Below are 24,663 nucleotides of genomic sequence, written 5' to 3' on the forward strand. Positions count from 1 at the left end.
CAAATTTAACTATAGAAAACTGTTAACCGTGTTTTTATTTTTAACCACACAAACCACAAAAAACTAATCAATGTAATAAAGGTTTCGTTTTTAACAAATTGAATGAAAGTCCATGCATGCGCACCTGCTTGCGGCGGGCCTCCTCGACCTCCTCCTGCAGGCGCCGGGTCTCGGTGTCCTTGATCTCGACCTCCTGCTGGATGCGCGACACCTCCTCCTGCTTCATGCGGATCTCGTCTTCCAGCTTCTGGCGCTCGGCCGCTTCCATGTTCTGTTTTACAACAATCATAATATTTTATGCAATACAATGAAAATACATTATTTTCACTGTCGACTGTTTGTGTTCCACTTTAGGCTTCGTTACCTACGAAACCTGAAGTTTTTTTTACTTTTGGAGACATTTTTCCGTTTTAGGCTGTGTGGAACCTTGTAATAAGGTGTAAGTGTACCTTGGTCTCCTCGAGACGCTGCATCATGGCCTGCAGCTCGTTCTGGCGCTGCTCCAGCTCCTCCTTGGCGGCCTGCAGCTGCCGCAGCTGCTCCTCCAGGCGGCGGATCATGTCCTGCGCCTCCAGCAGGTTCGCTTGCGAGCGCTCCATCTCCTCCTGCATCTGTCTCAGTCGGTCCTCGTATTCTTGCTGTTTCTTTTCTGCGCGTTCACGAGCCGCGATCTCCAGTTGCAGTTTCTCCCTGCAAGGATATAGAGATTCTATAATCTCGAAGACTTAATCAACTATGGTAAAAAATAAGAATATAAAAGTAGGAATAGGAGAATATGAATTTGTATCGCTGTAGCACCGTAAACAATAACGAAACCGAAATAAACACGTATGTATTGCATTGCCTAAACCATCACAGCATACACTGGAGTGTGCGTACCTCTGCGCCTGCTTGGCCAGCTTCTCCTCGCGCGCCTGCGCCTTCATCTGCTGCACGTCGATGGTGTCGGGCTTGCGGCGGCGCATGTACAGCTCGTGGTTGCCCATGCACAGCGCCAGGATGCGCTTGTTCACGCGCACGCGCGGCGCGAAGAACACGAAGTCCGGGGCCTTCTTGTCGATCGGTTTGATTATGAATTTGCGGTCGTTGAACGATATGTTGCGGATTTCTGACCATGGGAAACCGATTTTTGGAGTCAGCCTGGAAGGAGCAGTTTAACATTAGTATATAAAATATTTCAACTGATATGATGAATTAAAAACTTGTATATTCAGAGAGAAAACAGATTATTTGATGATAACTTACTTATCGTCCTTCTCGTATATGTTGAGTCCGAGCGCGTCAACGCCGAGCCACAGTTCCGTGTTTTTCTTGTTGCGGATCTCGAAGTAGTTGACGCCGTACATCTCGAGTCCTGCGCGATCTTCAGGTACTCCATCATGGCGTCCTCGCGCAGCATCCCGCGGTGCTCCTGCCACCAGTTCGTGATGCTCTGCTCCCACTCCTCACGAGACATCTGCGCCACACGGAATCATATGTTAATGTGATGCTAGAAACTCGGCAACAAAATAATTTATGATTCATTGTTATAATGAAACAAAACGTTGAAGGCTATCAAATTGCAAACAGATTTATCTCTTTGCAATGTAACTTGCGATAGCACGATTTCCGTGAGAGTATTTTTCAAACAGCAAAAACCTGTACCTTTTTTACTTAAAAAAGACATGTGTCCAACTACTAGATAGGTCGTTAATACGTCACCTTATGCTGGTCAGTAACTCGCTGCGGCAGCAGACGGTCGTTGGCGAGGAAGGTCTGTCCGTGCACGGCGGGGTTGTGGTCGCCATGCCGCGCCTGCACCGCGTACGACGCCAGCAACACCGACGTCTCCGGCGGGCAGTATATCTCGTCGGATAGTATTGCATTCTTCACCTAAATCAATGTAATAGAAATTTGTTAATTCTAAATTGATTAGAATATACCTCAGACTGTCCAGCCTAATTTAAATGTTTTTAATAGAATACGTTAATTTAAAGTCTTAGGTGTTCAAAGATGTCATGTCATTGTTCACGACCATTGTAAAGAACCTTGCCTGCGGTAGTTGTGTTGCCTTGGTCAATTCAAACAGTCCCATACCTGAGTGAGCACATGTACAAGTGATCAATTATGGTAAATAGTGAAGCACTTAGGAGACCTTTGTTCGACAATGGGACAGTGCGGACTAAACAATTGCTGTAATAGAGGGTTACAAGCCCTGACCCTTCAGGCTATAATAACGGTAATTTGTTGTAGGCACAGGTAATTTTGTTACGCTTCATTTTATTTAACGCTGTTGCCAAGTATTTTATGTAGTGTATTACAAAATCAATGGGTCTCTTATATCCTACTTTCTTAGACGATATAAAACAACAATATTATATGCGGCATCAGGTCTCTACATTCGTAAACCAGCAAGCTGTCTTACATAGCTCAGTGTAGTTACTTTTCCAGGTAATTGCCGGCTCAAAGATAAAGACAAATAATAAGGTTGACTACTTAGTAAACTATTTTTAATAATCATTTATCTATTTTCTTATCTTCTCTGTCTACAGCTAAATCACGAGTCCTAGATATCTGGTGCTATGATGCTTTACTGTTTTCAAATTCTACAACATTCGTTGAAGTAAAACCGTTTTTTATATTTAAGGACTTAACTGACAGGACATAGTACAAATAATATCCATGAGGTGGATGGCCCATCCATTCCATATCAAGAGGCAAGCTCCAGCTACCGATGCAAGGTTATTAAATAAAACGTCTAAGATAGGAAATTCCGAGACATTTTTTAGGAAGCTATCTAAAAGTTTAAGGAGAGGTAATACTTAGATGTATTTTATAATCAGTCTTACCTGAAGGTAGAACAGTTTGAGTGTGATCTCCTGGATGAGTTCGTCGGCGACGTCCTCCGGGTAGAATTTGGCGCGGAACTTGAACTGAAGCGGGTTTTCTTTCTTTACGTCTTGTTGCATCACCTGTAACGTACACACCACGTTAAGAGATAAGATAACCGGATCATTTGAGACGAACCTTGAACGAGATTATAATATCATTAGCAGGATAATTATTTCACAATAGGGAGTAATGTCTTTATACATTAACATCACAATACAACAAATTCAATTACGGTTTTATTCGAGCAGTGTAAACATAATGATCGAAACTATTTAACTTAAAAGGAAATCTAAAACTTATTATTATAGTGCATAGTAGTATTGCTAGATTTCTATAAAACATCAAAGTAATTTAGAAATTAACGAAAAATTCGGTCATTAAAATTTAGTAGGTATTCAGTTGGGTGGCTCAAGTTTTCTAATTACAAAGTAAGCAAGCAAACATCGCCTTAACTTATTCTATATACTCAACACACCGGATAATAACAAGGCACGGGTAATGGAATCTTAATATTGTTTCAGCACTTTCATCACAAGGTTTAAGTAGTTTCTTGTAATAAAATAACCGTCGCCTTAAAAATACGCGCACTTAAATTTTATTAACGATATATTCAAAAAGGAGTTCGATACTTTTGCGTTTCTATGGTAACGCAATAAACACGCTTTAGTTGGGGTATAATTTCCGTTCCAGCATTATAAAAAAAACAAAGACTAGGCTACAAAAACAGGTATTTTAGAAATATCAAACAGCAAGTTCACAATACTTTACAATTACACACACACAGACACACACAAACACGCTAAATACATAAAAATACCATATTATGTATGTTATGGTGTCTTACCCATCTCGAGAACGGTAGCGACCCTGACTTCGTTGTGTGCCACGTAATCCAGGGGTAGCGTTAAAAAGGCAACAGTTAATTACAATTCATCGCCATTTTCTGGCTAGCTTTTATCACAAACATACAGGTAGACACTCTACCTTACTACAGTTCTACAGCGTAGCATTCTAATTAGATATTTAGCCAAAAACCATTTAGTTTAATCTACGAATGACTGGAAAATGTATACAACTCAAGTAGCGGTCATAGAATTTTAACTGATTATTCGAAAGATGGTTATTAGCGTCTATATATATACGACCTGTATCTATGTTCGAGGAACGATACATCTTTACCGTCCACTTTGTAAGAAGCAATGATACTCAATATATAAAGCGCAATTTTTTAGAGTTAATCAACCTTTTCAACTTATTCATCTATGAGTGGCAAAAACACTACTGTTCCAGTTTTGTAAAAATAAACTTTGCCAACATATGCGACTATAGAGAAATTAACACAAGTAAAGGGTCATAGGCCGCCATTTGTTATCACTGCGGCCCAAAAGGGTTAACTCCAATCGTGACACATCCTATTAAAACGGCCATCTGTACAAGTAGTATAATTGCTTCTAAACCATTTAAACAATGTACAATTTGTAAATGGGGCTCATTTTACACCCGGCGATGACTGTACAATCATTTGAAGGTACATTTATCTAGGTTAAGAGTTCCATCACTTCTTGTTGATAGGAGATCGTCGACCGTTACCCTGAAGTTTTTATAGTAGAGTTCATTTCTGAACTCGGGTGTTAATAAACTTAATTACAGATAAGTAGTTCGGCAATCTAGATAATTATTTTGTTGCGTAACGATGATTCCGCGCTATGCTTTATCGAGATAAAGACCTCGGTCCTAGGCGTGATGATCTAAATATTTGAAACCTAATATCTCAATATAATAAAAGTATTAAACATCCATTGTTAATAATTGTCAGCATTACATTGCGCGAAAATTTATTATCTATTTAAAGATTAAGAAGCCTATCAGTCAGACCTTATAATTACGCAAATGCAGGCGGGTTTCATGTCTTCCTCTTTTATAAACTAAGATTATATTTATATTGTCTTGCATGCATAAACCATTGGCTGTGATCTGAGTAGCACCTTAGAGCACTAAGGTTTAATTTAATAAGTATAGTTACGATTGATGGACAGTCTACAATGATAACATAATAGTTAAAACTGAGGAAGGTACGTATTGTTCTCCGATACTTCAACTACATCAATTACAGATCTGATGTAAGCACTTCTTACACGTGTAAACGTAGTTTTCAAATTATTTTCCTTATCTTGCATGGAAAAACTATCATAAATTACGGTAAAACATTCAACTTAATACTAGCTCATGAAAATAGTATTACACACGTAATAGATTTCCGTGGTATGAAACTGAGATCAGCCGATAAGATACCGCGGCAAGATATGCTAGCTTAATGGGGTGTTAATAATTTGCTTGAGCGATATTATTTCAATTTTTCTGTTATGTTTAGAACCGTTTTACATAGCCCCAAAGATTAAGGTGATAAGGTGTGTAAGTAGGTTAACAAAGTAATTAACTGAAACGATACTGCAACTAAGGTGTCAATACTAAACGGAGCAATTACTGAGTATTATTAGAAACAGTCTTTAATTGCCCTGTTGTTACGGGACTGTAATTTTTCTACACGTTACAGAAGATTACGAACAAGTATTATTGTCTTAAGAGACGTGATCTGTGAAACAACATTGAGTTCGTAGCATAAATACCTGTTACATTTTCTAAACATGTTCGAAAAACCTAAACGTTTACGTCAAACATGGTTATACCTACCGGTGATAAGTACTCTCGTCTACGACAATAACATTCTTTGTGTTGATACTTAACCTTCATAGTAGCTTAGCAGCCAGTGATGTTGGCATGACAACCAAAAATACTAGTTATAGAAGTGTTAAGTTAATTATTTTTACACATTTATCGACAAGTGAGACTGACACAAGTAACGAATAGGATGTTATTACATGACTTGTCGTAGTAATGGACATTGCACTTTGGAATGACACTGATTATAAACTTCGAATAATTTGCAAAATGAATGAGATAAGATTGGATACAAAACATCTTTATCAAGCCCTAAATGTTATTAGCCAAATTATCCGTCTCTAATCGCAAACCATCGATTCGATTGACCGCACGGAATCGCTTAACTAAACGTAACGAATTGACTCTACTATGAATTGGTACTATTGAATTATTATCAAGTGAATGATACTTATTACATTACAAGTAATTGAATACACTGTGTTGTGGAATAGAATAGCCGCTAGATACATATACAGAGCAATATAATATAACAAAACATTGTGAAGATCCTCTGATCATGAACAACAACAGCTAGCAACAATATAAAGACATTTTACTTGAAAATCTACAGGAAAAAGTCAATCAAAAGATAAATTGGCTGAAATATTGACGTGTCGCTGGACGTCACAGACGCGATAACTCAAGTTGTACGCATTCGATACGAAGATATAGCCATCTGTTCCGATAGCTTAATTGTATAGTAATCGTTGAAACGATCTAGCTTACGTTAGGCAGGTAGGGTACTAGCTATAAGACCACAGCTGGCCTTACCAGGTCCTCTGCTCTGTCATAAGCAGCTTCCTCGTCTTCCTCCTCTGGGGTCATCAGTTTCTTGACGGCGGTCGTCAGAACTTTGGACGTTTTCTCCACAATCGACTCAGGCTTGTAACCACATAAATTGCAAGCTGTTTATACTTTTATCTTTAAACGGGTTTGTTTGATTTTCAGCAGCTTGTCATCCATATACAATAATTTAAGTTTTAAATTGCTAAGTTCTAAGTTGCCATTTGGAGGCGTGACAAAGCAAAACTGTTGGTTGCTAAAGCGTTCATCACTTTAAGAAGATGCTTTAAAATCAGCCTCGACATTTATGTTGACTAATCGGTGTCGAGCCGCTAAAATGGACGTCCGTATGAATATGTTGTGAGATTTGCGATTCAGCGTCGCCTTAGACTCTCGTACGTTGAGCAACGAGCGTCGTGGGAGCGGCGAAAGTACGGTCGTCGACCCCGTCAATGATCGGCGCACAATCAGCTGTTCTTGTGCGCGAATACCGATGATAAAGATTGCATTTGTGTCAATCAATTCTAATGGAATGCTCGAGATTTTCGTAATTTTGTATATGCATTTTCAGATTAATAAATTGTAGTCGTACTTGTACCAATAAACCAAAACGAAGAATGTATGAAAACTGTACAAATTTTAATAAAACAAGATGCCAATATCTACCTTTAACTCTACTTTCTCGGATGCCTAATATCAAGCATAGTTTGTAATGAAAGCAGCGATCATTAAGAATTTTAAATACATACCAAGCTGTCTTTTTTATTAGTGATTCTGTAGGTATCAAGTTGCTAAATAGATAAGAAAAAATATGAAAATAACTAGCGTCAATAATGACGAAATCAATGGACGTCAGTAAATGTATCAGGTGATAATAGGAACAGCACATTGGCCACGATAAGTTGTGATTGTAGAGGATAATAATGCGGTCACAGTGGAAGGAAAAGTCGAAAAAAATCATTGTTAAATGTCGGGTTTGGCCAACGAGGTTTGTCATGAATGCACTCGCACACGCATCTCAGTCGTCCAATAGGCGTGGTGTGGACAAAGATGAACATACAGTTGTCTCTGTCTATCACAACCTAGTTCGCGGACGACGCCATGGCCCGCCACCTTGCTCGACCCTTCTCTCAAGTGTTGCATTGGCACAATTGCGTTCATTAAGAGGAAAATTATTTGATGTAAGTTAGCTCAGTGCCGTCAGTTTGAATTAACGACTTTAAGTTAACCTAACTCTTTATCGACGCCCAGTAATTACACGGAATTTACCGCTTACACCCATGGAAATTAATGCACATAGACAGCGAATCGTGTTCCTAATACGTCGCGTAAGACACCGGATCCGTTTTGTTACGCAGTAAGAAGACAAGCAAGGTCGTCTGCAGATGCCGTCATGGCACTTTCACCTGTCTACAGTACCTGTGATTGTACGGAACCTTGTTATCATAGTAAATAAAGTCGTTACAGTTAAAAAAATATATACCCGTATTGTAATGCAACTTGCATTAGATAAGGGCTATTGTTTATTAAAAGCGACGGTCCATCCGTAACGACATCATAATTTCATCCCAGAGTAGTTGAATTGTTTTTGTATTATAAGCACCTGTTCAAAGTAGTCAAGGTCATGGTATGTATGGTGTTCAGGTCGTGATGATCGCACCTGGTGGTGATGGCATTTGGCGTGGGAACGAGGTCACGCGGGCGCGTTGTCGCGCATCGCTGACCGCGCTTCATGTACGTTTGAACCTGTCCGAGACGACAGCAAACAAAACACTGTCAAGTGCCAACCGCCACACCGAGTACTCACATCAATCGAATACCGCGGACAAGTGCAAAGAAAGTTATAAGAAATGTCGTCCGGTTTCACCGTACTGTCGAAACGGAACGGAACTTCGCGAGTGCGCCGCCGGCTGACCTAGCAAACGTGTCAGCATTTGTGTGTGATAAGAATAAGCGGTAAAAACCGGTGATATAGCATTAAGTTTAAGTTAAGGAAAAACAACAACTGTAATTCTATGACAGTACACTTAAAATGCATTAAATTTAATGTGACACGAACTCAAGAGCAGTACAGACGTATGGTACATGTGTGTTACATTCCACTTCAAAGCTATGGAAACAACAACTGACATGACACGGCCATCTTGTGAATTCGCAACCAAATGCTTCAAGGTCAGCTTGATAGGAAGGCAAATGATTAAGTAATCGTAATTCTAGGCACTCAACTATATCTATGATAACATTCCGGCGACGCTCGGCGTCGTGACGCAACGTCGTCGTCACCGCATACCGCAGGGGTGACACCTGCATTGAGGTTGCTTCTCTCTCTTTTTATCTTTTAATTGTGTTGCTAATTATACAACATAATATCAAAGTAATAAAGAAAATAGAGTCAGTTAGAACTCTCACATAACATGATTTACCCCAACAGTGAAATATCACCGTAGTCGAATAGTCGGAACTCTGTCTCTTTCCGTCCAGACAGCCCTATAGATATCGGGGCCATATCTCATACGCGACGATAATCATAATGATCGGGTGCGACAAAAACCAGCATTCCTCACTCGTCGAGAACGAGATCGCGTGCCATGGACGAGGTAAGTCATGCTACTGCTCAAGATAAAGTCTTTACTATACACTCATATTTTAATCACTCGCACAGGTATCGATGGAAACATACAAAAAAATGTGAGAACTCCATAAATAACTACAATATTTAAAACGAGAAGTGGTTTGTCATGTGCGTCTGTATAAATAGGTAATATTTATTTTTAAATCTGTGTTACTACGTGACACACCTAAGATAATTGTAAAAACTAACAATGAACAATTTATTTTAATGACGCGTAATCGTGTATCCGACCGACAACACACTTCAGTGCCTCTTCACAAGCCTCGTTTGGTCCCACAGCGACTGTTTCATGACGAAATCATATCAGAACGAGGCTTTAATTATGATAATTTAGAGATTTTTATTGCTCTTAGAAAGCGAATTGCGAATACCCAACTTTATACCTATGTATTTAATGAATTTGAAGTTTATAGCGAAGATGAAACTTATTTGCATACATATAGACTTTGTAACAATAAGTATGTATGCAGACCCGTTTTTTGTAAGAATGATCTCACTTCCATGTGGGCTAGACTAGATATCGAATTGAGCAAACAAATAACGATGGCTTTGTAAAAAAGGCCGCGATAGAATGATTCAGTGTGTGGCTCACAGCGTGAAGTAATTTGGATTAAACAAAGCGAAAATATTATTATTCATATAAATAATAAAAAAGTAACTAGAAAACATTTGAGTGTAACAGTACGTTACGATAACGAGGGATGCGATAAAGCCCGTAGTCATAAACGATACTGAGTATAAGTAGGTATATTACACATATTGTTTGAGTGTATAACAATGACTCGGCAGCAACACATGCGTCTCGTTTTCAATACTGCACATAATTCTAAGTTGCTGAATACCGCTCAAGGACTTGTCATGCCCACACAACCTTGCAAAATTCTCAAACCCGTTCTTAACATTTCTATAGCTTTAAAGGGACTGAGCACAACGCGTCGATAAAACCATAGTATAGTATAAATGCACAATACTAAGTATGTGGAAGGCAGGCGTTCGACCGTGGCATTTTACCTATGAGAACCGGAATCTGACACATGAATGACTATTGCAAACACAAGACAGATTGGTGATATAACGTGAAGATACCGATGACTAAACTGACTTGACTTGAAGGCGTCCTGTATAATCTTGTGCACTATGTGTTTAAAATATAAACCTCAAAATGTACAGACGAATGCGATTATAACAAAATACAACTTTAATAAGTAAAAGAGATTTCAGTCACTCTTCAAGTGAAGAAACTCAGATAATGTGTTACATAATACATTATCAGCAGGTGGCAATAAATCTGTGTGGTTACAACACACATAATTGTAAACAGATACTATGATGCTATCGATCGTATCTATATTGTGTGAGAACCACTAGAAGTCTAACCGATGTTAGATAAAGATCCGATTAACTACGATTTAACGTTTTAAATTATTAAAAATAATCTTTAGACATAAAAAATATTCTGTAAATGTCTAGTGCGATCAAAAGTAGAAAGTTACAAAATTAATTAACTTAAAAATTCAGCATTAGGCACGCCTCATGATCGACTGCTTCTAATATTGTAATACTGAAAATAATTATGACTGCAAATAGCTGGAAGTACCGCGCCGTTCTACAAATTTTATCGATACGAGCGACGCTATCAATAGAGACTTATGGAATTCGTTACAGGTACTCAAGAAGTTACATGAGTAATAAATTAGGAATTCGTTTAATTAATACGCTTCTTGGTATTAAAGTTATCAAGCACCAGAATGAATCAACACGACTCTACAAATACGCTGAAATAATGTCGTAATGGCTCTATAAAATAGTATACTTGAATATTTAGACTCACAATCAGAAGTGTTAAGTAAACCAAAAAGAGTACAGATTTTTTACATTGAGAAAATCTGTTTCTAAAGTCAGGTTTTCAGTTGACGGTATATGAACAAAATAACGTTCTATGAAAGTTAAGCACACCAATGCATCACTGCTTACAGGAAATATTTGCTTGAAACTTAAATTTTAACGCAGTTAACACATGCAACATTGAGGGTGACATCACACCGACTGTCATCATCATAAACAACTTGAGTCATTTATTGAGCTGTGGTAAGCTTATGTGTAGTTGGAAATTAATAAGACTAGCAGCGAGATAACGCATCACATTATATAAATTGTTAAAAGTAATGCGAGTAGCGCACGCAGACTAGAAGCAAAGTTATTACGTCGATATTTACGACGAGAATCGAGACTGAGAAAGCATAGCGATATAAACGAAAACGATTCGAAGCATTAAGTTCACCGCCCACATAAAAGGAAAACTATAGGGTGGGGGCATAAATATGTCGAGTAGAAAAGCGGTTGCCACACAATGATTATCACATGTCGCGCGAGGCCGCAGGTACCGGTTACGTAAGTGCGATACACGACATGTATTTATAATATAGTATGTAAGCCCGCTGCGTAACAGCGGAAACCCTTAAACAGCGGCACATCTAATCAACAAACTAGGCTAGAACTTCTACTAAATCAAAATAAGGAATGATAACTTGCTACACAACCAAATTTTGGTTGCAATCGAACTATGTTCCTCAAGAAGCAAAATCTAATGAATCATACAAATATTTTATTCTGAATGAAACCAAACCACACAGATATTTCCGATTTGCGAATATCTAGTTGTTGTAAATCATTTAGGAAACATAGTAGGCCAAAATGAAACTCTTACTAATTGTCGGTGATGTAAGCAGTTTCCAAAAGTGTGCATGTATTGAAACTATTAACATTTACAAAGAAACGTTCGATAGAAAGGCTATACACGACATAATCTGCATCTGGGTTTATTGCTACCATGCAGCCTTGTTACAAGATGATTGGGGATAGAGAGAAAAAGCTCCTTTCCCGCGCATAGAAAAGAATTGGATTATAGAGCATGCGCAAGTGATATTAAGTTGTCACTTCTTGTCCATTATTGCAGTCTTCAAAACTAGCACATTGCTGTGAGTGTGGTTTGGAAACAATACCAACTTAAATAATAATGTTAATTCTTATAAACCGAAGAAGCGACTTAGACCAACTATTCTTAATGTATGGGTTTGATAACTAGAAATAAAGATTTTAATTATTATTATGATGGCCAAGTGGATAACCTGTTTAAGGTTTTAGCATACATTATCCACAAATATCTAAGCATACATTTAACATTACTTTCTTGCGCAGCAATAAAAAACTTCATTAATTAAACAAGCATCGGCCAAGGCTGTTTCCATGGCCCGATATAATTAGAAGGGAATTCAAAATATACGAGAATATTTGATACAAGACATAGAAATATCGGTTTGTTTTCATCAGTAACCTATTAGACATAACCTATCAACCAAAGAGTTTTGATTTGTATAAAACTAGAACACACTGTAGAGTTTGAATTGAGCTCAAGATGGAGAAATGCTAATGAATTCAAAAGCCAGTTTTAACAGAAAACTGTTTCAATCTCATAAGCATAACATAATCGTTACAAGGTTATATTAGAAATGTGGTATGCTAAACAGTGTTACAGAATTAATGAGTTGATAAATACTTGACTCTTTCCAATGGAGAGCCAAAACGAGTTGAAAAGTTATACTTTAGCAACAATCGACATTTTTAATGTCGCAAAAATTACAAAACAATTAGAAGTATTTTAGATTGAAATGAATTCATGAGATAAAATTTTGTGCATATTTAAGTAACCAATATTTATCCGTGATTCATCTTCATAGTTTGTTTGATTGACATTTAGAATGAAAAAAAAATGGTCTAACAGTTGGCTACCACATGGCAATATCAATTATGAGCGGGATTCGATAACCGCGCGATTGCGGGTTTCCGAGAGTGAGTCACGGCGCGCTATACATAGCAAGTCCTTGTGGGAACATCCAACCGTTTTGATCGACAATGCTTAGTTACATCATACTTTACGACGGTACTAACTGGATGTTAACGGCTTTTAGTGATTTAGACCAAACAGTCACAGGACAGTCAGTCCAGGGGATTTGGACTGGTTTGTCACATGGTTAATTTTGACGTGAGTATTAGTCGTAGAATCGATTATGATCATTTGGTCAAAATCAAAATCTCAAGCCTTCTCTAGAGTTTTATTAAAATGGTATTTATAGGATGTGATTGGACTATTGATACAATAGTTGCTGCATAAATTAATTGATTCTTGGGTCATTCACAATCAACCAGTTTAAGAGATTTATGGCAATACAATTTCCTCAAGTGACCAAATAATCCTGTTCCTCACCTGAGAATCTTATATGATACCTGTTTACTGGCTCGGAAAGCCCGCTCAGTCTGACTCACGAATCCATCGGCAATATATACGTGGGTGGAAAAAAAACGGAACAAGCAATAAAGCCAATTTGTGGCCTTAAAATATGCATTGATTCGGTAGGCTATCATGGTAGGTTCAGGGTTAAAAAAATACGAAAGTAGCGACGGGACATGATTTGGAAAATACTCAGAACCGTGTATTTGATAAGAAAAAAGTTCGCCACAAAATCAATTTTCATGAAGAGTTCCCGTCTAAATTGTATGGAAAAACCAGGAAATATGTCGAATGCATGGTAGGCGTTATGAAAAATATCCAACACTATCACGATTAGATTTGGTTATCTCTGTCATATTGTGTGATACATGCAATCAAGAGTGATTGCAAAAATAATATTTTTTAGTAAACGCTTACAGCCGTTATATAATATTTTCATCGAATTATGGTTGTAAAACCCCTCGCGGCTCTAGTTTCAAATTCTAAAGGATTAAATCCTTGCGTCGCGACTAAGACAAAAATAGTCGTTTTGAAAGAAAAAAGGAAATGTTTCGTAAACAGTATTCTAGCACACTTTCGAATAATAAGCAACATCTTGAAATTGCTTTATTGTTCAAGATTTCTATTGCCATAGCATTGACTGCAATTACATAGTTTTAGTCAGGTTTTCTTTCTCCCAACAGTGAAACCAGCTTACCAGCTAACAAAGAGAATCTAACCACTTGAGAGCCGATAGGCTTATTTCTTCTAAGAACGCGACTCACAACAGCGGGTCGGGGAGTGAAGAAAAATGCGCGCTTGTGATTGGCTAATGCAACAATGTCAGTACAAATATTTCTGCAAAGTGCCGTTCAATAATTTTTTTCCAAATTAATCGATATCGATAAATCGACTTTATGATTCTTTTAATTCGACTATTAATGTGTCATACAAATAGTCGTAGAAATACCCTATTTAAATGAAAGGTAATGATGGTAAAATAAAATAATGTATAAATGTGATTTTGTTAAAAACTTCATATAATCTATAATTGCCATGTGCAAAATGTACTAGAACGGCCCTTATTATTGAGGTTGTGAAATAGATATGCAACTTGATGTGGTTGTAGGTGGTGGTAGGTAATGTGCACAGTAGGTATGTAAAGTAGTACCATTAGGATAAAAAATGATACACCAAACAAAAATAAAATGTTTAATCAACTTTATCCAACCGTATTTTTTTTAATTTTAAAGACACAAACAAACACAAACCTTCAAAACTTTCAAAGCCAAAGAGATTTAATTAAGAGTTCTTAAAAAAACACTCACAATTCTGACGCTCTCAAAATGATATTATAGTAAAGGTGGTGGTAACGAAAAACTAGAATTTAAATATTAATGAACAAACCGAAATAAGTTATTACTGATTTTTAAAATGAATAAGTTTAGTGTAAGTTTTGCGTATAAAAGCTTTAGGGTCCTGATTGTGCTTAGTTAAAAATGACAATCGAGCGTCTACGTACTTTTGGATTATGCATTTTGTTAAATCAATCAAGTGATTAGAGCTTTCTACTTCAAATTGATGAAATAATATTTCCGGGAATAATTTTTTCCCGATGAACGATTTCATAACTAATCGGATGAAGTAATCTGTATTACATTTTGAGGGCAGTACTTTGGATCCGTTTTCTTTGATCGCCCTCTTTATGTACATTTCACAACGGCGACAAATTTCTATAACGGTGGTGGAACCATAAAGTAACTTGTTCTTATTTAGATCTTTTTGGTACTGTAAGGAGTTAACATTTTCTAAGCCAATCAAAGCTCCAATACACGTTTGACATTTTAATTTCTTTATCAATGCATGGACGGTGTAGCCGGCCATGTATTCAAGAACCCTTTCACCAAATTCTGAAACGTGTGTAAGATCTTCAAGTTCAGGAAAATCTACATTTTCGCTTTCAATTGACTTTTCATGTGTGTCTGTAAGGTCTCTGTATCGTGTTGTGACATTGATACGATCCACTGGTGATGTACATTGCAAAATAGACATTTGATGTAAAGCAGAGCAATTTCCACTGCCGCTATTTCTTATTTGTGCATAGGTGAGAAGCTTTTTATAAATACTCTCGAACTGTCGAGCGCTGGGATTATTGTTTGAACCCCCATGACATCTTACACTTCCAAAAAAATGCTCCAAATGATCCTGGCTGATTTTGTGGAGTGGTAAGTATTTTAATGCGTAGTTTGGATTTACAACGAGGTCCTGGATAAGGTATATCGCACTTTCGATACATACACAAAATCCTAGAAATCCAGTATATCTTGGTGATTTTATGAGTAGAACAGTTTGATCAGTATTTTTTATTTTTATCTGAGTAGACAAGTTTAATAAAGTATCTTTTGAAGCCCTAAGTTTTACTAGCACATTGGTTGCATTTTCAACATTTACCGCCCTTTTCAGGCCGTAACCGTGGGTATGCGAGTCTAGGATATCAAATAGGTCATTTATCAAGTCCAAAAAACGTGCTGTCGGTGTAACCTGCTCAAATTCCCGTAAATTGAGTTGTTCCTTGCAAAACATGAGTGAATCTGACACACTCTTGCTAAAAATTTGGGTAGCCAAGCTCACTTTCATTATTTTACTTTTAAAAAATATGTGAGCTGCTCTGATGCGATTAGCAAGATGAAAATTTTCTGCTTCTTGCAAATTATGTAAATTTACAAGGTGTTGCCAGGAAATGGTCTCACCATGTTTGTCTTGAAAATTTTTATAGCACTCGAACGCATTTCTTATTAGCTTTATCATGTGCGCCGGATCTAGAAATACTGCAATTTTATCATCATTGCTGGGGTTTTTAAAGGTAGTATTGAAATTACTACCTTCAAAAGAACAGCCTAACTTTTTGGCCATCGTCAAATTCGCTGGACAACCGTCAAATGTGACAGCTTTAATTCCAACACCAGCTTCTTCTACTAAATGAATGGCTTCCGTTAAAAGAGCCACTTTCTGCTCAGAGTTAACGCCATTTATTAAAAAATATCCAATTGGAATTTTCCAGGAAGCGTTGATCGGTACCAACAAAAATACTAGTGCTTCCTTGGCTTCATCTTGGCAATCTGTTTCCAAGCTGGTACCGAAACTAACGTGGCCATAATACCTCCGGCCTTGGGGGTGATATTCGACTCCGCTTCTTATAGCCATTTCATCAAATATAATAGTAGCGTAAAGTTTTTGTTTTGATTCTGTCGCTTTGATTTTAATGGCATCAATCGCCTCTTTCGTAAACCCTGGTTTACCATCAACCGACTGATACCACTTTCTGAGCGTGCTCGTGGCTGGTAAACATGTACTAAATGTTTTTCTTACAAAATTATATGCCTTTGGCGAATAGAAATGCAGTGTCAAAGCGAACGCTCGTAATTCTGGAGAGTATTTTAGTTTTGGCATATGTCCTGTTTTAGATTTAAGTATTTGACGTTTAACTAGTTCTCGATTTTGTACACCTATGCAGGATAAAATATTTTCATTTTCTTCGGTTATATAAGATTTTTGAGACAATGTATTTAAAATTTCTTTTAGATTCGCATTTTTTTTTACCAACACTCTATTTTTGTCTTGAAGCCTCTTTACATGTTTTTTCTTGTTATTTAGAGAATATATTAGATGGTCTATTTGTCGTTTCATTTTGCGTTTTCGTGGACTGAGCTCACCAATTTCTGGGTCTACTATTACTTTGGTATTCATTGTTGAACTCTGAAAATATAATAAGAAATATTAATAGTGGACTTAACAGAACTACTTAGTTATAAAGTAATATGTGAAATATTATAAAATTAAGCTTACGGGACTTTCATAAACATGGGAAGGCCTAAGAATGTGACTATCATCTAGTAGACCGCACGGCGCAAGAGTCTGGTCTTCAATTATTGTATTAACTTCAGAATGCACTTCTGTTTTTGATGATAAACTCTAAAATTGAAAATATCGGGTACAACAACCGCAGTTACATTAAATTTAATCCACTGACCTATCATAAAAAAAATCAACTTACTTGGCCGGTATTGTGATGCGAAGGCCCAGGTACGTTAGTATTAGACTCAGTCAAACTATAAGGTGAAGCCTGTAATAAAATAATGTTTTATATTTATGTTTTGACTTTTCTTAGCATTTTATCAATAAAACAAATCGTACCAAAATTGGTAGAAACATTGTTGGTATTGCTGAACTAAATAAACGGCGACGTTGTTTTAAATACTCAAAACAATCAGGTGTGAAGTGCCTTGAACAGACAGCACTGTATTTCGTTGGGAACCAATTTTCCCTATTAATTTTATTCATCCACTTTTCTTTTAGTTCCGGAATCTTCGGAAACCTAAAATGAAAACATGTACTTAATTAATTGAGCAAAATAGTAATGAAATTCTTCATATAATTTTTCTTAAATTTTATTTTGTGATTATCGATATTTGTTTGAATTGACTTCAGCTAAAAGTAACAGCACTATTTTTTACGATAAACCTACAAATTGGAAGAAAGAGATACCCGCATTAGAATTGACTAATGAAAGAAAGAGACTTTTCCAAAAGACATAAACGCGCGTTTCTGCACCTTTGCATCTGTCACCCGCCATCCATTTTATCTTGACACATACAGATCTCGTATAACCTACAAAAATAAATAAAATAATCGTTCTGCTTACTTACCGGTGAAAAGTTATACCATCCTTTTTGTAACTCGATGTCTTGGAATGTTTCCCACACCACTTCACCGCACAAGAAGGCATTTTAATGCGTTTTAATTGCAAAATAATTTTAACAATTTACGATAATTTAGCGTGCGCACAGGTCTAACACTTGGACACAAACTAAAATGGTCACTCATACAGATAGCTTATATAGGCGACAAAATACTAATAGTTTTCGAACGTCAAAGCACTGGATGCGCCGTCAAGAGGTTTTATAGTCTTTGTTGGCGGTACCTACAGTACTTATATGGTTACTGTCTGATAAAACATTATGTAGCTTCACGTCAACGTTCATCAATAAAACTGACGAGTACTAATTAAAGTTAACGAGGAAACACACGTAAATGCAGTGTAATTAAATCTTTGTTTAACCCTAGAAAGATAGTCTGCGTAAAATTGACGCATGCATTCTTGAAATATTGCTCTCTCTTTCTAAATAGCGCGAATCCGTCGCTGTGCGTTTAGGACATCTCAGTCGCCGCTTGGAGCTCCCGTGAGGCGTGCTTGTCAATGCGGTAAGTGTCACTGATTTTGAACTATAACGACCGCGTGAGTCAAAATGACGCATGATTATCTTTTACGTGACTTTTAAGATTTAACTCATACGATAATTATATTGTTATTTCATGTTCTACTTACGTGATAACTTATTATATATATATTTTCTTGTTATAGATATCGTGACTAATATATAATAAAATGGGTAGTTCTTTAGACGATGAGCATATCCTCTCTGCTCTTCTGCAAAGCGATGACGAGCTTGTTGGTGAGGATTCTGACAGTGAAATATCAGATCACGTAAGTGAAGATGACGTCCAGAGCGATACAGAAGAAGCGTTTATAGATGAGGTACATGAAGTGCAGCCAACGTCAAGCGGTAGTGAAATATTAGACGAACAAAATGTTATTGAACAACCAGGTTCTTCATTGGCTTCTAACAAAATCTTGACCTTGCCACAGAGGACTATTAGAGGTAAGAATAAACATTGTTGGTCAACTTCAAAGTCCACGAGGCGTAGCCGAGTCTCTGCACTGAACATTGTCAGATCTCAAAGAGGTCCGACGCGTATGTGCCGCAATATATATGACCCACTTTTATGCTTCAAACTATTTTTTACTGATGAGATAATTTCGGAAATTGTAAAATGGACAAATGCTGAGATATCATTGAAACGTCGGGAATCTATGACAGGTGCTACATTTCGTGACACGAATGAAGATGAAATCTATGCTTTCTTTGGTATTCTGGTAATGACAGCAGTGAGAAAAGATAACCACATGTCCACAGATGACCTCTTTGATCGATCTTTGTCAATGGTGTACGTCTCTGTAATGAGTCGTGATCGTTTTGATTTTTTGATACGATGTCTTAGAATGGATGACAAAAGTATACGGCCCACACTTCGAGAAAACGATGTATTTACTCCTGTTAGAAAAATATGGGATCTCTTTATCCATCAGTGCATACAAAATTACACTCCAGGGGCTCATTTGACCATAGATGAACAGTTACTTGGTTTTAGAGGACGGTGTCCGTTTAGGATGTATATCCCAAACAAGCCAAGTAAGTATGGAATAAAAATCCTCATGATGTGTGACAGTGGTACAAAGTATATGATAAATGGAATGCCTTATTTGGGAAGAGGAACACAGACCAACGGAGTACCACTCGGTGAATACTACGTGAAGGAGTTATCAAAGCCTGTGCACGGTAGTTGTCGTAATATTACGTGTGACAATTGGTTCACCTCAATCCCTTTGGCAAAAAACTTACTACAAGAACCGTATAAGTTAACCATTGTGGGAACCGTGCGATCAAACAAACGCGAGATACCGGAAGTACTGAAAAACAGTCGCTCCAGGCCAGTGGGAACATCGATGTTTTGTTTTGACGGACCCCTTACTCTCGTCTCATATAAACCGAAGCCAGCTAAGATGGTATACTTATTATCATCTTGTGATGAGGATGCTTCTATCAACGAAAGTACCGGTAAACCGCAAATGGTTATGTATTATAATCAAACTAAAGGCGGAGTGGACACGCTAGACCAAATGTGTTCTGTGATGACCTGCAGTAGGAAGACGAATAGGTGGCCTATGGCATTATTGTACGGAATGATAAACATTGCCTGCATAAATTCTTTTATTATATACAGCCATAATGTCAGTAGCAAGGGAGAAAAGGTTCAAAGTCGCAAAAAATTTATGAGAAACCTTTACATGAGCCTGACGTCATCGTTTATGCGTAAGCGTTTAGAAGCTCCTACTTTGAAGAGATATTTGCGCGATAATATCTCTAATATTTTGCCAAATGAAGTGCCTGGTACATCAGATGACAGTACTGAAGAGCCAGTAACGAAAAAACGTACTTACTGTACTTACTGCCCCTCTAAAATAAGGCGAAAGGCAAATGCATCGTGCAAAAAATGCAAAAAAGTTATTTGTCGAGAGCATAATATTGATATGTGCCAAAGTTGTTTCTGACTGACTAATAAGTATAATTTGTTTCTATTATGTATAAGTTAAGCTAATTACTTATTTTATAATACAACATGACTGTTTTTAAAGTACAAAATAAGTTTATTTTTGTAAAAGAGAGAATGTTTAAAAGTTTTGTTACTTTATAGAAGAAATTTTGAGTTTTTGTTTTTTTTTAATAAATAAATAAACATAAATAAATAGTTTGTTGAATTTATTATTAGTATGTAAGTGTAAATATAATAAAACTTAATATCTATTCAAATTAATAAATAAACCTCGATATACAGACCGATAAAACACATGCGTCAATTTTACGCATGCGTCACAATATGATTATCTTTCTAGGGTTAAAAAACCCCGCTCAAATCGCGCCTTCAAGGCAATTCTTGTCGCGAAATTAAAATTGCGAATACTCTAAAGTAATTATATACAATTTTACAGCGGTACTGTGGTAATGAAATGCTGCATGCTGCATGATAACGAGAAAAAAATCTCAAGAACTACCGGTCCAAATTGCATAATTCTTTCAATGTTAAGTAGCCTTTCATTGAGAAATGTTATAGGAGAAATGTGTATACCATCACGCTATGATTAATAGGAGCAGTGCAGTAATAAAAAATGTTACAAAAACGAGAGAAGAGGCGTGCTCTCCAAATTCCTTAAAAACATATCTTCATAGCGACGAAGCAAAGTCGCACGCAATAACTAGAAGAATATACATTACATGGTGCATTTATACTAGACCATCTCCCCGTTCCTTCATTTTCAGCTAGGTAATTTAATACAAGCGAATTATCTAGTCTACACAAACTCGTCTCTCCATAAAAAATAACAAATGAAACTCATTACCATTGTTTTAAGACATCACAAATCCAATACCAATTTCTATTCAATCACATTCTAGGACGTTCATTAGTAAACTGCGCAGTCTTAGGTATATACAGTCAAGTGTAAATTCAATATTAAGTACTAGGAAAAGTACTCGCAATACAAAGTGTACTAGTGAGATTGTACCATTAAGTAGAATATTGAACTTTTTACAGTAAAACATGAATTAGTACGAGAAGTTAACGAGAGAGAAATGCTTGTGAAACCGGTTGAGGTAAGCCATCACCTTAAAACAGTACTGTGCCTATGAAAGAAGTGAGATAGAGCATACACAGTATAGAGCAGTGTCTCACTTTGAGGGCTGCAAGCGTGAGCATGCAAAAAGATTTTACTCGTGAAAGCTAAGCTTTAAATACATTAAATTAATTAAGTATGAGATGTAAAGGCGACCTTTCATAATAAAATCTAAGAGACCAGGAAAACAACTCAGTTTTCTCTGTGTAAACTACCTATTTACGTTAAAAAGACTAGTCAAGTTTTTAATTGGCCACTTAATATATGGCTAACTACTGGAATATAACATCATTTTTGAAGTTTATATAATACTAGTTGAACTAGCAAACGTTGTTTTACCGATTAAACAATTTTTCTAGTTGTATGTATTTTTAATGCCACATTATAAAAAAAAAATAAAGACCAAAAATTTCGTCCAAAAAATAAAATACTTTTTTTAGTGTGAGCAACCCTTATCACTCAGGGGTATGAAAAATAGATGTTGTTCTATTCTCAGACCTATTCAATATGTATACAAAATTTCATAAAAATCGATCGAACCGTTTTGGATGAGTACGGTAACTAACATCGTGACACGGGAATTTTATATATTAGAAGATAATTGGCTAATAAACATTAACATGATACAGTCCTGTAAATATCCCACTATTTTTATCACGACGGTAAAATGTTTTATTTTTGGTCGTCCCTATGCAGGGTAGAGCGCTACTCTCTATTCTTTCGATTTAGGCTATAATTCTGCAATTTCCAATGGCCGATTAATGACGAATGATATCTAAAAAAACATTGCATTGCATTGAATTTAGAACATAATAACAACTGAAAGCACATTAATCTTTACATAGATCGTTTGGTGGGGGAGCTGAGCGGCACCATGGTTGGGTGCTCGATAGATGGTAAGATGCTAAACAATATCAGTTACGCTGATGACATGGTGCTGCTCAGCCCATCCATCTGTGGTCTGAGAAAACTGCTGGCTGTCTGTGAGAGATATGCGGAGGCTCATGGCTTGAGGTATAACGCCACTAAGAGTGAAGTAATTGTGTTTAAGGTACGAAATAATACACCTGCTTATATTCCACCTGTAAAGCTTTACGATTCTCCTTTAAAAGTTGTCACTCAATTTAAATACCTCGGACATGTAGTCACGGGTTCTCTGACTGATGATCAGGATATTGATAGGGAGCGCAGAGCGTTGGCAGCCAGATGTAACATGCTCGCCCGCAGGTTTGCTCGATGCACTAATCAAGTAAAACTGACCTTATTTAGAGCATATTGCCAATCGTTTTACTCGTGCAGCTTGTGGGTGAAGTATACGCAAAAGGCTTACAACGCTCTGCGCGTTCAATATAATAATGCGCTGAGGATGCTGTTGGGACTGCCTCGATGGTGTAGCGCGTCTGGCATGTTTGCGGAGGCCAGAGTAGATGACTTTTATGCCATCATACGCAAGCGATGTGCATCCATGATGCGGCGATTCAGGGACAGTCCTAACAGTATACTAGCTACACTGGCAGACAAAATTGATGGGCCATTTATTAGACACTGGGCAAGTAGACATGTGCGTCCTGATGTCCATGTCAATAATTGATAAATATTAATAACTGTTTTGTACTAACATTAGGATAAGAAATTACTAACACATTTATATGGATATCTGGTCTGAAATAAAGAATTTATATTATATATATTAAAATTATTTTTAAGCTCTTGTGTAGTCTAAAGTGCATAACACTTATTATGTATCAAGATTGGTTAGTATTTCTGATAGGGTAGAGTAGGAAATCAAATATCAGTAGCTAATTACATATGAACAGTATAATTATAGGCAAACCGATCAATGTAACATTCCTATTAAAAAGTTTATTTTTTTTTTGATACCGAGACCAACGTGTAAGTACTGCGTTAACTTATCAATCATCAGTTACCATTAATCTATTAAAAACACTATTTACATTTTTATATTATATAAGACATTAGTGTCTCACTTTACCGCAAAATATATTCATTAAATTAAAACAATTTATTAGACCATACCAAAAAACTATTGGAGTATGATAAAAATTGATAGATTTAGGGCACAAATATAAATTCATAATAATAAAACAAAAGCATACCTGTGAATACAACAAATCGTAACAAGAATAACACAAGCAGCATACATTGTGCTTACAACTATTTGATTCACAATAGCACTAAACACTCCCTTAAAAAACGTTATTTAAAAATTACACTAAAAATATTGACTCTACACTTTTGCATTACACGATAAAATTACATAATTATCATAATTTTCTACTTCAGAGCGACCCTACAACTACAGGTAAGGGAAGACAATGGTTTCGAACAATCTAACAAAACAATTCATCTTTAAACCAATGTGTTTATTAACTTTATTATATACCAATTAACTAACGAAAACATCTAAAATTAAAACAATGAGATTATTTGCACTTTAAATTATTTGTTTTGACGCTATTGTTTCGTAAGCGATTAACGCAGGTAATATGAACAGTCAGTAATAATGTACCACTTGTGATGGTTATTGATGTATTTATAGTGATAATGTGGAGTGAGTCAAGTACTTAGAATATTAGATACTTAGAAATCATAGAAACATTGTCTGGGTGTGACTGATATCAGATTGTCACTTAGGTTGAGTTACAATTTGAGATAACTTGCAAAACTATGCAACTTATTTACTGAAAGTTTTTAGCTGAAACTTTGCGTCTAAAGAGGTTATTTCATCGGCATTGGTTTATGTATACGATTATAAATAAATTGCTCTATTAATATTTAAATAAGTATAAAAAATACTAAACGTATAAGCAAATGAATCCTCAAGCTTTCCAGTGAACGTTTTCATAAAATTGATAAGTAAGTAAATATGTGTCATAAAAAACAATTCAAAAACAGTTATTTTCAGAAATACGTTTTACGTACTTAAGACGGTAAGTACCTACCTAGGTTTATACGTCACAACTTACAACATGACATTAAAATGATAAGCCTGTTTATTTTTCGAAACGATTGGACTCA

At 36.5% G+C, this 24,663-nt stretch overlaps 1 protein-coding gene across 1 annotated transcript; it reads right to left on the bottom strand.

Annotated features, from left to right (window-relative positions):
• Positions 1 to 52: 52 nt before the first annotated feature.
• LOC113506888 (moesin/ezrin/radixin homolog 1-like) lies at positions 53 to 2,976 on the bottom strand. The gene is given in 7 exon segments (XM_026889725.1): positions 53 to 271; positions 450 to 690; positions 880 to 1,140; positions 1,246 to 1,351; positions 1,354 to 1,456; positions 1,702 to 1,872; positions 2,829 to 2,976. Coding segments are annotated over 7 exon segments (1,206 nt in total). The 5' UTR covers positions 2,949 to 2,976; the 3' UTR covers positions 53 to 67.
• Between the last annotated feature and the right edge of the window lie 21,687 nt (positions 2,977 to 24,663).

Source organism: Trichoplusia ni, unplaced genomic scaffold (genome assembly GCF_003590095.1).
Source record: "Trichoplusia ni isolate ovarian cell line Hi5 unplaced genomic scaffold, tn1 tig00000057, whole genome shotgun sequence".
Taxonomy (NCBI): domain Eukaryota; kingdom Metazoa; phylum Arthropoda; class Insecta; order Lepidoptera; family Noctuidae; genus Trichoplusia; species Trichoplusia ni.